The sequence below is a fragment of the Eleginops maclovinus genome, chromosome 9 (genome assembly GCF_036324505.1).
Source record: "Eleginops maclovinus isolate JMC-PN-2008 ecotype Puerto Natales chromosome 9, JC_Emac_rtc_rv5, whole genome shotgun sequence".
NCBI classification, from domain to species: Eukaryota; Metazoa; Chordata; class Actinopteri; order Perciformes; family Eleginopidae; genus Eleginops; species Eleginops maclovinus.
In genome coordinates, this window is record NC_086357.1 from 22,589,884 (window position 1) to 22,605,520 (window position 15,637).

General features: G+C 40.8%; 1 protein-coding gene across 1 annotated transcript in view; it reads right to left on the minus strand.

The window, feature by feature from the left end:
- Positions 1–743: 743 nt before the first annotated feature.
- Positions 744–15,637, minus strand: part of lingo3a (leucine rich repeat and Ig domain containing 3a) — a 36,285-nt gene continuing 21,391 nt past the window's right edge. Inside the window, exon 2 of the mRNA XM_063890600.1 lies at positions 744–6,653. Within this exon, the coding sequence (XP_063746670.1) occupies positions 4,760–6,592 (1,833 nt within the window). The 5' untranslated portion in view covers positions 6,593–6,653 and the 3' untranslated portion in view covers positions 744–4,759. The remainder of the gene's footprint in view (positions 6,654–15,637) is intronic.

Here is a 15,637-nt window from a genome sequence, read left to right on the forward strand (position 1 = left end):
GACCAATTTCACTGTGTGTGCTCTGCTGTGTGCATGTATGTGACAATAAAGAGGGTTTCATCCTCCGATTCTACTTCTACTTCTACTTCAATCAGCCATCAATGTTCCCATGAATATCAGAAAATAGCACCTTACTGCTGCTGTCTACTCAAAGTCTATGAAATACCTTCTTGAATCCATCTTAATGTTTTAATTACAAAGTCTGATGTGTGTCTAATGCTCAGTTATGACACATCTCTCTGTGGCTCATCGGAAATGTTGGTGACATGTGATAATTCCTCTTCAGAGAGTTCACCTTCTCAGCATAGAAGACAACTGTCAACTCTTAACAAAGAGGGGGGGAGTTATAGATATATTACTGAAGATTGCACTCTAGAAAGCAGAATCACTCACAGCAATTTCTAGTAAAAGAAAATAAAGGGTTTAATCATTTCATGATCAAATTCAACATAGTTTGGCTAAATGTTTAGCTTGGATGGGAGTTCATTCCAATATTCACCGGAGAGTGACATTTATATGAACTGCAGTGCAATGCACATCAATAACTGAGTATATCATTCAGTGTATCATCATAACTAGAATGCTTTTTTTCTAACTAAACAAAGCTGGGGCCACAAGCAACAACTCATGGTCTCAGTCACTCACTTGTTACAAAAAGGGAAGCTTCGAGAGGAATCATGTCACATGTTTTGCTACTTTTTTTTAATACACATTTTAAAGTGGTTAACAAGATGATCTGTTATCTTTTACTGTTAGAACAGAGAACATTAGAAGAGACTTGAATAAACGAGTAGAGAATCATAACAGATTCTTCAATACAGGGGTAGTACATAATACAATTCAGACCCCCCCCATCATTATATGCATAAACATGCATAGTCAACTTGGATTTTAGATGGAATACGTCATTCAGTACAGTTAAGGTTTATTTATATATACATATTCCGAACAGACTTGAATTTTGATCTCGACAACAAAAAAAGTGATGATCTAATTGACACCTAAGAGTTCAGTAGTACAAAAACCATGGGTTGGGGTGTCGGAAAATAACAATATGGCCGGTTGAGTCAATTTTGGTTGTGGGTGGGTGCAAAGGTGACCACCAAGAGAGCAGTTCAGGCGTGAATTCTTGATCCTCACAGTGAGGCGCCTTTCTTGGCATGGTTTGGATCCCCAGATCTCCTTAGATATTGGCCACTGCAAAGCAACACAAAGTTACTCATCGTGCACTTACAGGTGTTTTCCATGGTGGCAATACCCCCACCCACAGGGCATGAGCTGTCGCTGAATAATGATCGTGATGAATTAATCATGTGCTTGGACTGTCACTGTGACTGAATCCTTATAGGAGATTTTGTATTGACATATTAGACCGTGTTAACCCCCACCTTCCCAACTGAGGGAACATCTTGTGCATCCCTCCAGTAAAACTCCTGATTTGTGCCAAGGGTAATCGAAACTACGTAACATCTTACAAAGACACTATCAAATAAAGGACTGCAAGGCCCCTTAAATGTCACTCTATCTGTGTCACTCTTGAGAAAGATACACTGTCTCTCAACAAGAAATGTTAAAACAAGTATTCTCAGAAGAGAAAATACTAAGATCTCTTCATGTTTTGTGACTTGGTATTTCATGTTACCCCAGAATCTATGACTATGCAAATAATGGTATATTTGAATGCAACTACTGGACCATGAGGTCTGCTAAGTATTCAAATCACAAGTTGCATATTGGACTTGGATTTCAGCTGCAATACATCATTCAGTAAAGTTAAGGTTAAACCTGTAAGCTAAGAAACAATAATCAAAACACATTTGAGTGGATGCACTTTAGAAATGATATAATTGGAACAGATTTAGATACATGTAAGATAATTGGGGCCTGAGCTTCTTCCTCTTTTACTCTACTTCCTCATCTAGGTTTTGCTGAAGTGCACATACTTATTTTATTTGTCTTAGTGACCCTGTACCAGTCAGAACATCAGCACAGTGTAAATTAACTTCACCCAGTGAATGAAAACGGGGCTTAGTTCAGTTTCATAAATTAAACTGATTCCAATAAATTCAACTTAAAAGCTAAACGAAGAGTCTGGATCCATAAACACATAAAACCAAGAATGCAGCACTATTTCTTTGGGCTCCCAAAATGTGTTTTATTTTTGTAATTTTTGTTCTGATGAATGCATAGAAAATGAACAATAATAACGCTTCTCATAAAGTCTATGCAGAATTTATACAAACATCACTAACTTGAGTAATCATGGAAGTATATCTTAATGTGGCATGTACATGGGACATCCATCCATAAGATTTAAACATTTAAATATGAAGAACTCCTGGAAATAAAATAAACACTATTTCACAGTGACGGGGTCCCAGATGTATATGTAGGTGTTGCGTGACCAGCTGACTGCTATAAAAATGGGACAGGGCAAAGACATCATAGCAGACAATAAGCATGCTTTATAAAGAGTGTGCTTCATTTTTATAAAACAGTACAATACAAAACAGTCTAGCACAATTTCCAGACACAATGGTTTACATATTTACAGGATGACATCAGTAAAGGACAATGAACAGTATCTTGTTGTTTTACACTTCTAAAACTTAACTGATGTCAAATTAGTCTGGTAACATATTTACAGTTCATAATTATTTATTCTATTTTGTGAATTTAATCTGTAGAAATTGTTGTGCATTGTTTATGTAAATTACACAATATCTTTTAGGTTTGTTTGTGTGTTTGTCAGCGGGATAGCTAAGGGAGAAACTACCTGCCAGATTTTCATGAAACTAAAGTAGACGGTGTAGCATGGGCCAAGGAAGAAACCAATACATTTTGAAATAGCTCCAAATTACAGGACAGATACACGCATCCATTTTCACTTATGGAAACAGCCTTGGAGGATGTCTGCGCTCTCCAAGTGCCATTACATAGTATTTCCCTTTGTTTTAAACCGCTGGGTAGGTAGGTCAAATTCAATTAAAAGTGTAGACTGCAGTACCGTCTCCAACCAACAGAGGGCAGAGTAACGCTGTTGCAGCAGCAGATAATTGGTTCCTAACTCCCAGGCAGAGATATAACTTGAGGTGAGAATATTGACAGGAACTCACTGTGCTCAGTCTCACTAAGTTTTGTCTGAACTATGAAAGAAACTGCATTTATTCTGCCAGTTTGTGCTTTTCATAAAGTATTGAAACTGCCACAAATTGCTTTGCAAGGCCCAACACTGACACATGTACTGTACATGCCGGGAGTAACAATTAATCTTAAGGAACACAATACATTGATTTACATTCTCTGTAGTCAAATATTATTTTAATTAATATATTTACAACAGTTTGGAATCATCTACATAACCATTGATACTTACACTTTTACATAATGCTTTACAGTTTTTCTATGATATTGTTACAGGTTACCATCCAGCCCTTTGTTTTATTGTAGCTATGTCCCCTTCCTTGTCTAAAGGTCCTTGCTCTATTACATTATGACCTTTGTTTCTGTGTGCAAGCTCATTTATCGTACTTCAATTCTTGTCATGCGTGTCTCAAATACGAGGTCCTGAGGAGAACCCACTTAACACCTCCCTGGTCTGTCCGGTTCCCCACTGTCCTCTACAACCAAAAATAGACGAAGTGAGCTGAACATTTATGTGAACGCCCTTCATGGTTTGTTCTGTGAGTTCAGGGATCTGAGGATATAATAAGGTGGACTGGATATCAATGATAGTTTAACGGTAACGGTACAGTAGAATTGAAACATTGGTTTGATCACAGTACTATAAACAACCACAAGAATGTCAATGATAACAAAACATATAATACATCCTTTACACTATATATATTCTACCTATACAGTTTGATATACCCAGCTTTGGGATGAACGCACCCCAACAATTGTTAAATATACAAATAACACACAAAGTAAGAAGCCCACTGTACATGCGTTTTTCTTTTACAAACTTTTTTTCAGATCAGGATGATTGAACAGTGTGCTGAAAAAACTATTGAAAACCTAACCTGCAGAGGGCTGTCGGTAATTAAAACGGCTTGGACCAACTTTAAGTGCTACCCAATGAGAAGTCGGTTCCCTCTACCATATTTCATGGTGCTTTTCCAGTCAAATTGGCAGTGTTGCAGAGTCTAATGTAATCTATACAAACCTAGCATCAGCAAAAAATCAGCGCTCCTGTATTTATGTGATAAAAGTGCTCTAAAGTCCTGACTGTAAATACGTCTAAATATGCAGTATATAGCTGGAACTATTCAAATACATATTGGCAAGTAATTGGCATTCATTGAGCACCACCTTGTTATAATGTATTCATGAGTTTTGAGACCTTGCATCACCTCCGATGGAGCATCGAGATGAAGAGGACAGAGTTCCTTGTAGGGCAGGAGGATGGAGTTGGCAAGAGATTTGTCGAGGTTAAAGACTGCTGGGACTGATTTTGTTGCGTTTAACAGTCTATTCCAGATTTGTGAGACATCTTTTACACCTTAATGATCCAGGATCCTCTGCACATAAATGAGAACACACAACTAAGCAATAGAAATATATCAAATCCATGCAGAGTTTCTTGATCTCATACTGTATATACAGTAGCTTTTCATAACAAAACTTTGTCTCAATAAAATGGCCTATAAATAACTGTTTGAAATGCTTTTCAAGCACGAAGTCTACTCCAGTGTCTTGTCCCTTTAGCTTGAAACTGCTTGTAAACAACACTAATGAGAGAAACAGTCCCGAATAATCAAATCATTTTCATGTTGAACTTGCGTGCCCCACCCTGCCCTCCACTGGCAGCGGGTCCATCCACCTTTCTGAAGGAATACTCTACTGAGAAATTGTTCTTGTGCTGCCCTCTGCCTCGACTCCACACAAACAGCAGAATGAAACAGAAGAGAACCACCCCCAGGAACATGATACAGCCCATAGCTGTGGATATGAGGATGGTCTTTAGGTCCAAAGTAAACTTCAAGAAGACTCTGGTGTCATTCAGATTCGTGTCATTAAGGTCCCCAGCATAATATGTGCGGTTGGCCATAAGAGCTGCATCTAGAGGCAGCCCACTGACTGTAAGAGTGGCAAAATAGGTGTCATTGCCACCGGCATTGCTAGCTATGCAGATGTAGGTCCCGCTGTCTGTCACCTGTGCGTATCGTATTTCTAACGTGCCCTCTGGTAACACTGTCAGACGGCCGCTGCTCTTTGTGGTGATGCGGCGCCGTTGAGGAGAGATCCAGAATATCACCGGTGTGGGCTCACCTTCTGCTTTGCAAATGAAAGACACCACCTGTCCCTCGCGGGCCGATACCTGCTGCAGTTTTCTGTTGCGGATCTTGGGCTTCTGGCAGGTGAAATGATCAAAGAGAGCCGAGTCGGAAAAAGCGTTAAGAGCTCGTCCCTGCACTTCAACGGGCGACATGCACACTGGGGAGGCGCCGTCAAAATTGAGCGTCTTCCTACGCTGAAGGATCCATAGCAAGCGGCAGTCGCAAGCCAGAGGGTTCCCATCTAAACGTAGCGTCTCCAGAGTGTTGACGGACTGAAAGGCTCCCTCTTCCAGGGAGACCAGGCCGTTACTGGAGAAGTTAAGAAGGCGGATGGACCGAAGACCACCCAGTGCATATGGCTGCACCACTACCAAATTTGTGTTGACTAGATGCAGCTCCTTTAGCCTAATAAGGTCCCGCAGCGCCCAGGACTCAAGCACAGAGATGGGGTTGTGCGACAGGTTGAGGATGGTGAGATGAGCCAGACTGCGTAGGGCGGAGGTGGGCACAGAGGTGATGTTAGTGTGAGTAATAGACAGCCAAGATAAATTGAGACCCTGCAGGCTGTGAGGGGCAATGTGCTCCAGGAAGGGCCAGTGATCAATTTCGAGGCCCCTCAGGTTTCCCAGCTTACGGAAGTTCTGGTCCTCTAAGCTGGAAATACTAAGGTAGCGGAGGCGCAGAGTCACCAGGTTGTGAAGGTAGGACAAAGACTGGCTGGAGACAGATGTCAGGTTGCACCGCTCAATGGTTAACTCCCTCAGCCCCACTAGACCCAGGAAGGCCTTGTTGGAAATATAAACTAAGTCATTGTCTCCAACTTCCAGATTTTTCAGACTTTTCAGATCTTGGAAAGTAAAGTCCAAAAGAATAACAATCTTATTCCCACTGAGGTCCAATGAAGTCAGGTTGGAGAGACGTGAGAAAGCCCCCATGGGGACCAGCTTCAGTTGGTTGCCCCTCAGTGAAAGCGACTGCAGGTTCTGGAGACTAGAAAAGGCGTTCGGTTCGAGGACACTGATCATGTTCTCACTCAGGTCCAGCTTTTCAAGACGTGTAAATGAGAGCAGGTCACCATGCTCCACCCAGCGAAGTTTATTTCCGGTTAGGTCCAGGATCTTTGTGTCCCCTGGGATACCATCTGGCATTGAGGAAAGGCGTTTACCGAAACAGGACACAGTCTTGAGTTTCGCAATGCAATCACAACGCTGGGGACATGCTTGAGCATGAGTGGGTGACACTGTGATCATGAGAAGCAAGAACAGGAAAGGCAGGAGCCAGCGTACATCCTGGCCCATGCTCACCCCCATGGCCCTCCTTTCCACGGCTTCCTCCTGCTCCTGTCTGGTGCTGAATCACTGGGCCAGACACCTGAGTGAAGAGAAAGAAGAGGGAAAGAGAACAGGAAAGCGGGAGGGCAAAAGGGAAGACAGAGAGAATGAGAGGGAGAGACAAAGAGACCAACAGTGAGACAAATTAATTGATCTCAATTCCCCTCCAAACACTCCAAATGAGTGGAATTACTATTATAAAATATAATTGACCCGGCACAGCAGCAAAATTTAAGCTGGAGCTCAAGTTAATCCTCAAAGGACGGAGTCTTTATTCAGTGGAAACAGTTGGTTTTAAAATGGGGGACTGTGCCTCACAAGCAGTCACATGCCAGCACACACACACACACACACACACACCAAAAACAGTTTATAGCTGTGAGTCAATTTTACATTTGACAGTGGTTTTGCTCTCTAGTTATTTCATGCATTGTAAATTAAAACAGTTTAATTGGAAATTGTATTCATAAGACCTCATAGAGACAACTTAAAATGCATGAAAAAGGAACACAATTGCAGCCTGTCAAAGTACTTCAACAGCTATAAGCACTGAAAACGGTTCATTTATACACCGTGGGGAGGCAGAATATCAACAAATAAACTCTGTTGAAGAAAATACCGGCATGTAAGGATGCTAAATAAAATATGGCAGTGACAATGAACAATCCCATCAACAGATTGTATCGTATGGCGCAGTATATCTTTGAGCAAATGCCTGACAAGGTCACTGGCCATAGCAGAAGGCTACGACTCAGTGCATCACAAAAGCCCAGTCCATCACATCATCTGCATAAGTCTCTGAGGCATGAGGCTTATATGAGAGGAGCCAGACCTGCCTATGGGTTTCATATAACACACACGGACATATACACACACACATGCACGATTTCACCCCTCCGTCTGCTGGTGGATGTTGGCAGCAGAGTGCTAATCCTTTTAAAGCCCATTGTTAAATACCAACTAGTGGGATGGTGGAGAGAAACTCCAGAAAACATATTGAATAACATCGTCATTATTGAGTGGTGAGGCTGACAGTGTGTTAAAACACTGAGCACTGGGACTATAACTGGTTCACACATCAGGACATCCCTAACCTTCAATATGTGCTGGTTATGTCACTAAAATGGAACGGGACATGTGCTTATTGACACAATTGTCCCCAAAACACATAGAAACACACATTTTACAAGAAATAAACCGGTCCTCCTCATCATTTACAAAGTAATAATAGACACATCTATGACTTTGAGAAATAAGGTATTACATAGGGGTGGGAATCACCAGGGTCCCCACGATACGATACTATTGCGATACTTAAGCCACGATACGATACTACTGCGATTATACGATATGCTAAGTATTGCGATACAATATATTGCGATAAAATATCGATACTTGCCGTCCGTGTATCGATACAATATCGCCTAACAAAGTATTGTGATACTTTGCTGTATCGATTATTCCCCCCATCTCTAATAACCAGTAACATAAAGACAAAGAAACCAGCAGTAAAACAGAATAAATAACATGTTGTTGTTATTTATGTCAGCTCAGTATCAGCAGTCCCCACATCTGTACACAAAGCTACCTCTCATCCACTACTCCAGTACTCTGCAGCAGATACTGTACGTAGGTTTTTAGTATATACAGATTTAATGTAAATAATGTTCTAGTTCTGAACGTATCTTCTGTGTGCAACTGTGTCTCTGTATGCACCATGTATACCAAAGCTAGTTGCTTGTATGTGTTTACCTACTACAATAAACCTGAGACTGACAAAATATTCAAACATACTATTAGAACAGTTAAAAAGAGTTAATTTAATGATTTATAGAACAATACTACACAATATCAACAACAATACATCTGAATTGAAATGAAAGGTTGTGTATCAGAATCGTACGTCTTACAGAACAAGGATGTAAAATAATATGAATTTCTGAAAAACTCAAAATTCTGAGAGTTTCTGAAAAAAAAAATCTAAATTCTGAGAATTTCGGACAAGAAAGTATCCATTTGTCTTTGTTTACTTCTGTAACATAATAACATCACTATGTAACAATTGCACTTCTATTGACTAGCACTTAGCAGGCTAAGGGTGGCATATCTAGTAGCGGTTGCCCAATCACAACATAGTCTACTAGCTAATCAATCAGAGCAGACTAGGCTATCAATGTAGTCTAAGGCCCACTAGAATAAGAAAAGGCTATTTCTGCCTTCAACGGCAGTTTATGTTTTATGAATGATGAAACATGAAAGCTCAAGCGTTGTTTAATCAAGCATCGATTTATCCTTTAACTTGTGTAAACAATGTCTAAAGATCTACAAATCATTGCAGCAGGTCCAGATATATCATCTTGTTTTATTCCACAAATTCTTCTTTCTTCTTCACAACCTGGCACCTAACCACAATGCAAGAGTATCCATCGTTCTGAAATGTAATCCTGGCCTGCTAGCCTCAAGCAGAGATGAGGATCGGGCTACAAAGATCTGCTAAATTCACTCCTCTCTAACTCCACGAAGAAAGTGTGTTTGAAAGACCTGTAGCCTACACTAACGTTGATGAGTAAAATGTGTATAATTGTATAATATACAATACTGTATATGTATGATTGTCACTATATCACTGAAATCAGTAGCTATAATAATCTATGGCATGAAATAGACCTTACGGTAACACAATCATGTTCCCTTTGGTGTTGCAAGAGGTGTGGTAAGTCATGCAGCTCATATTTAACAATACACCACGTGCTCACTGATAAAGTTAAATAAACCTCTGTACTGAACCAGCTACTGGAAGCAGGTACTTTCAAATGCCTTACAGTGAAAAAATAATTGTATTTCCTTTTTGTAGTTCTATCTTTGATGCAATTTATCACCTCTGCTGATACTGCAAACAGATCGGAGTATTCCCTTACTAATGGTCTTTGTGGTAATGTGCGTTTACTGTAGGAAGTTTAGCATTGATACAGGTAATTGATCATTTATTTTCAAATGAATCAATCTACTTTATTCTAGAAAGGATTACTTTCATTGGGAATGTCCTCTTTTTCAAATGTATTAAGTGTAAGAGCTCAATTCTGACATTTGGCATGTAGCGAATTGGCTTAAAACTGTGTGAGTGGCTACTACTATTAGAAAAAAAATAAAAATGCTAAAGTGCACTTCAAGATGCAGTGACATCTTAAAAATGTTTCTTAAAGCACAACGTGATGTGTTCCCGTAAACAGCAGGTGGGCAGCGACTAAAACAGCCACCACAAACTTCCTTTCCCATACCTCACATTTAGAAACATCAGTCACATGGGCAGTTTTCCTAACACATATCTGGTAGCAGTCACTCAACAATAGGCCATGAGGACCCCGGCCAGCTGATGCACCACAGGTCAACAGCAGGTGGATGGAGCAGTGTGCACTGTGCTATACATGATCCCCCCTGTGGGCTCCACACAGAGTTACTGCTCTCTCAGGAGGGAGGCTACTGTTACCTGCTAGTGAGCTGAAGTCAGAAATAACCGTTGTTATCTTTGATTGCACAGCAGGAACACAACCGTGCTCAACCCTGCTGACCTTCAGCTGACACTGAAGACAGAGAGCGGAGGTACTGCTGAGAAAAGAGCACCTTCACTGTTAGTCCTTGTATTGCATTTATACTTACTGCAGATCAAGATGAGTTACATAAAAGCTTCACAGTGAAGTAGCAGGATGTTCACCATCCGATCTGCAGCAGCTATGTCTGGCAGGCACAATCAATATGCAGCTCTGTTATAAACTGCAAATCAGCTTCGATAGGACAATACCGTAGGTGTCTAACGTTGTCATGGAGATGCCTGCACCCCACCCCCCCCACACCCCCCACCCACCTCAACCATCTCGAGCTCCAAACTCCCTTCATAGTGTTTTTTACATACCCCGTCTGAAACACACCTGTCCACTAGACACAATCAACGAGTTTCCAGCCTCCGTGCGCTGACCTCACCTGAATGTCTCCGTCGACAGCCACCTGCCTGCACAGCTGCTGCTCATTCCTTTATTATCAACACAATTAAAATCTAGGTTAGTTTTTCATGCAAATGAAATATTGCCTTCAGGCTGCGGTACCTTGCTTTCCTGCCTTAACTCTACCTGCTGCATCTTTTCTGTGATCATATTTAGGTCACCTGCTGCCAAAAAACGGTGATGAAAAGACCATTTGCTGTAATTATCAAAAAGATGAATTATATGTGAAATCATTGTCGGTACATATTGTGTGCACGCATCCTGTAGCATTTGACAAAAGGTCAGTTTTCTTTAACTTATCATCCGGTTGCCAGGCAACATTTACTCATCCAGTACTTTCTATTAGAAAAAGTGCCTGGAGTAATGCTGTATTCTGGAAACACATCACTATTTATGTTTTGAATTGAAACAGCTGTTTTTTTCTGGTAAGAATAATGCGCTGTCTACACCAGCTTTACATATTTGGGCATCCCAGCTGTTGACTTTAACATTATTTATGTAATGACTTTGTAAAGCCTCAAGGCTTATAGAGACACGGCCTTCATCACCGGATAGTTTGTTGTGGACTTTAAGTTTATGAAAGTTAAACAGCTTTTTTACTTAGAAGAAGATCGTATTGAGCTTGGAGGCTAAGAGACGATTTTTACAGCAGACATTTTAACTTATTATTGCTGGACGAGCGTAACTAATAACATTAGCAATGGTTCTGTAAAATGAAAGTGTCCATGTAAGCCATTGCAGTGTGGAAGTGAGTCAGCATGCACAATACCAGGACCCTAAGACTGAAATAGCTGAACACAATTGAGCCATCATCATTTACTTTAAACCTGCGCTTTGGCTACAGGTATACCAAAATGTCTGCCATGAAAAAGGCATTTGATTAAAGATACTCTCTCTTTAAGGCAGTATCATAAAACTCTCATAATGTAAGATTTTCTCAGAAGTGTTTCACCAAAGGGAAATATGCAAAGTTTAAGTGGGATCTTAAATCAAATGAACGTGTTGGAGCGCAAAACACACTCTATTCAAAAGGGAAAGACTGTTGTTTTTGCTTGAAATTGCAGCTCACACTGGCTTTGGGATACACATTTAGGGTGACATGTTTGCAACAAGGCACACATTTCTGTTGCCTCAAGCATTCAAGTTCTTAAAAGAGAACAGCATGTTTCTGGCTCAATAAAAGCCTCGTTACAGAAAGTCAAAGATTCTTTCAAATGTTCTCATGCAGAAGCTATGATTTCCATTTAACATTTAGGAACAGTTAAAGGGGCCCTGTTCGGCTTGTTGGGGGTTTCTCTTTCCTGTAGTGGGTATTATAGGTTTTAGTACATGTCTGCAAAGGCTAAAATCCCTGTGTTCCCTCCAGAGGGAGTACTCTCCCACACACTCCCCCGCTGCCTGAAACGCCTCCATTGGATTTGTTTATATTCCGTTACATAATGACATCACTATGTAACACTCGCCCGTCCTATTGGCTAGCGCTCCAACACATTGTACTTGACAGGCTAATGGTCAGCACATCTCTAAGAGGTTGACCAATCACAACAAAACCGGCCAGATAACCAATCAGAGCAGACTGGGCTCTGGTTTCAAACAGAGGGTGAAAAGAGGTGCTGCAGCACAGGCAGTATGAGAAACATAAAGAGCTTTTTGAACATTAAAGCATGGAGACATGTCCCAGGAGAGACATGAAATACAAATTGAAGTTGAGCCTCATAGGGCCCCTTTAACATTTAGGAAGAGTTAAGGAACATCGACTTGAATAAACAACATGAATAAACAACTTTCTCAGTGACATTACAATATTCATCACACGTGTACAGTGATTGCCATGGGATCATCAGAGTCTTTAGTCAGGAGCTGGATAAAACTACTGGGAATATGATGTTATTAAAAATTCATTAAGGAAAATAGCTGTTGTTGATACCCCCTTCTTCATTATGTCGTTCAGAAAATTGCAGCTATTCATGCAAACTAAGGCGATAATTAGATGTTAGTGCCTTTATCTTCCTGATTGCCCCGTCTCATCTACATGCAACTTTAGTGGAGCCAAAAGGGCATGGCCCTGTCTTTAACCTGAGCTATTTTTGCATTTAACTCCAATTAATCTCCATAAACACAGTCTTTTTGCAATTGATCATGTGATTATAACGGTCACCTCCACAGAACCGGCCAAACTTAAATTACCTGCTGAACTTTTTGGCTCCACCACTTTGATTTAGAGGAAAATATCTCAGAATAAACCTTTCCCCCGGATTGTCATGAAATCTTATAAAGGAATGGACATAGCTGTAAGGGCGTCAGAGTTAGCAAGGACGCAATCATTCCTTCTCCGTCAAAAACAACTATAATATATATATTTTTAAATAATACTTTCAAAGCTCATGAAATCCAATCAGTTTCAGCAGTACTTTGTGGTAAGCGCTAATGTGCAGATCTAAGCATGCTAACGCCCGAAACAAAGCTGGTGAACATGGTTTACATGTTAAACATGAGCATGTTCAAATGCTGATGTTATCATTAAGCTTAAAAAAGTGCTGCTTCCCAGTGCATCCTCACTGAGCCGCTAGCATGGCTGATTCTAAGTCTTGTTTAATTATTTATAACTCCACTTTTGAGTTTATTTCTGATACTTGTGCAACAAAATTTAAATGCTGATTAAGGCCTCCTTAATTACAGTTGTAGGTGAATCATTTAATTGCATGAGGGGTAAGCAATCATCCAGCAATTACACCCCTCCGCTCCTCCTGCCAGAGGTGCTTTTTCTCAGAGTCCATCTCAGAGTCTGTAATGTACAGGTGGCCGAGTGGCTGAGCGGGTATTCATAATGACTTTGATAATCATCTGTTTTTTGTCTTTTGCAAACCAGATGAGGTTGACTGTTGTTTTAGGTGAGTGGTCTCAAAATCTACCGGATGCATTGCCGCAGTTTCTCAAACACAACTCTCTTTTAAGTTGAAATGCTATCATTTTTGGGATACCTTAACTTTTAATAGTGTCTGTTAGGTCAACATTTTAATTAGTTATTTGATATAGATTTATTTTTAGGCCTTCTTAATTACAGTTGTAAGTGAATCATTTAATTGCATGAGTGGTATGCAATCATCCAGCAATTACACCCCTCCGCTCTTCCTGCCAGGTGTCCTCTCTCTCTGTGTATGGATCTATCTGAGTCTGTAAAGTACAGATGGCAGAGTGGCTGACCCGGTATTCATGTGTTCTCTGACCGCAGCCCAATTACCATCCAAATCCCTGTAATGTAAGTAAGAGAGGGAGAGGGAGTGTGGCCTTTGAGCTAAAGCAAAAGTTCGATTAGACAGCAGCAGAGCCAGATTAGACAGTAAATGGGCTTTAAAGTTTCAAGGGCAGGGGGCTCGGGCGATTATTCTGCCATTCCTCTACCCCCTTACTAGGCACAAACCACTGCACAAAGCACTACATCATTTATTCCTGAGACTACCCTAACTCCAGCCTTACCTTCCCACCAGACACGTTTTTGTTTAAACAGACACCATTAGGGGCTTGAATGACAGCAAATTGCGCTAATGGGCTTTATGCAAACGCTCCCTTTCGGCTATTAAAAATAATAGATGGTGAGGCCCCCACATGTTTCAACATAAGGACATTAGGATGGGATCAGGCAGAGGGCAGTGCCGAAGCTTGGACCAATCGTACACATTACACATTCACACACCCTACTAACGTATGCATAAAGCTTCTCTAATATGATGAAAACGGTGTGTGTGTGTGTGTGTGTGTGTGTGTGTGTGTGTGTGTGTGTGTGTGTGTGTGTGTGTGTGTGTGAGGAAGAGAGAGTGGAGAGATAAAGGATTTAAATGCAGCCCAGCAGCAAGTAGATTGGACCTGTGTTTGCAAATACAGAGCTGTGTGGGCCGTACTCGTGTAATGTGAGACCTTAAAGGAGAAGAAAGCAAAGTAAAAAAAGAGGAAAAGACCAAAAACTACAAAGCGTTAGTCAGTCTCGTCATACTTTCAGCCCCAAGCCTGTTTGTTGAAATTCTTTTAAAATGTAACGGGTATATAGTTTCTTTTTTTTAAATAAAAAACAGCCGGGCACTGTAGTGCTCGACAAACATGACTTAAATGGGAAGAAATAATGGATTTGTTGGGGACTATTTTAGGCTGCGGATTAATACACATGTGCTGCTTTAGTGAGTGTTTCCGGCAGCAGGAGGGTGGATGTGGGATGTACTCAAAATAAACTGCAGTTCCCATGTTACTAGTAATGAAGGAACCTGTCAGCCAGTGCAACAGTGTGGCAGACTGATGTCTTTTTAATAGTTTTTTGGAGCTCTGTGTCACAATGGAATAAGCTATATTTGGTTGTTCTTATTAGTTTTAGGGGATTCATTGCAATAGGTTAAAAAAGTGACATAAAAATGTACCATGTTGTATAATATTGTTCAAGCATTTGAATCGCTATAGAGATTTATGTAAGGGCCTCCAAATACAAGCTTGAATATATCTCTATATATAATGTATATTTATTTGTGTGTTATTTAAAACAAGAGAGGGCCTGGATAAATGAACAGCAGCAGTACAGAGGGTAAGGCTGCCAGGCCGATAATCGTGTTGCAGGTTTCCCCGATGACAAATGAGCAGGAAGTGTATTTTAGAGTGTGTGTAGGTGTATTCACGCAGAAAGACGCACAGGCCGAAGCATCGCATCCACAAAAGCTCCTCAAATGGCTGCACTCACACTGATTTCAACAATGCCCACTCATTTTGCTTTACATAAGCACAAACTGTAAGTGCGTGTGCGTGTGTTTCCACAAGAGAAAACACATTACTCCATCGCCAGTGTCTATCAATCTGTATAGGAACATCCTGAAATCCCTGGCAGTGCATGCATGGTCCAGGGAACACACACATACGCACATTACACACACTCACCTGCAGTGATAGAAAAGCACAGAGACAGAGGTATTACTGAGTGGTTTGTTCCCTTTTATGACCCTGTAACTTCCACCTTGCAGTGATTGGTGCAGATGGATGGTTATTAAAG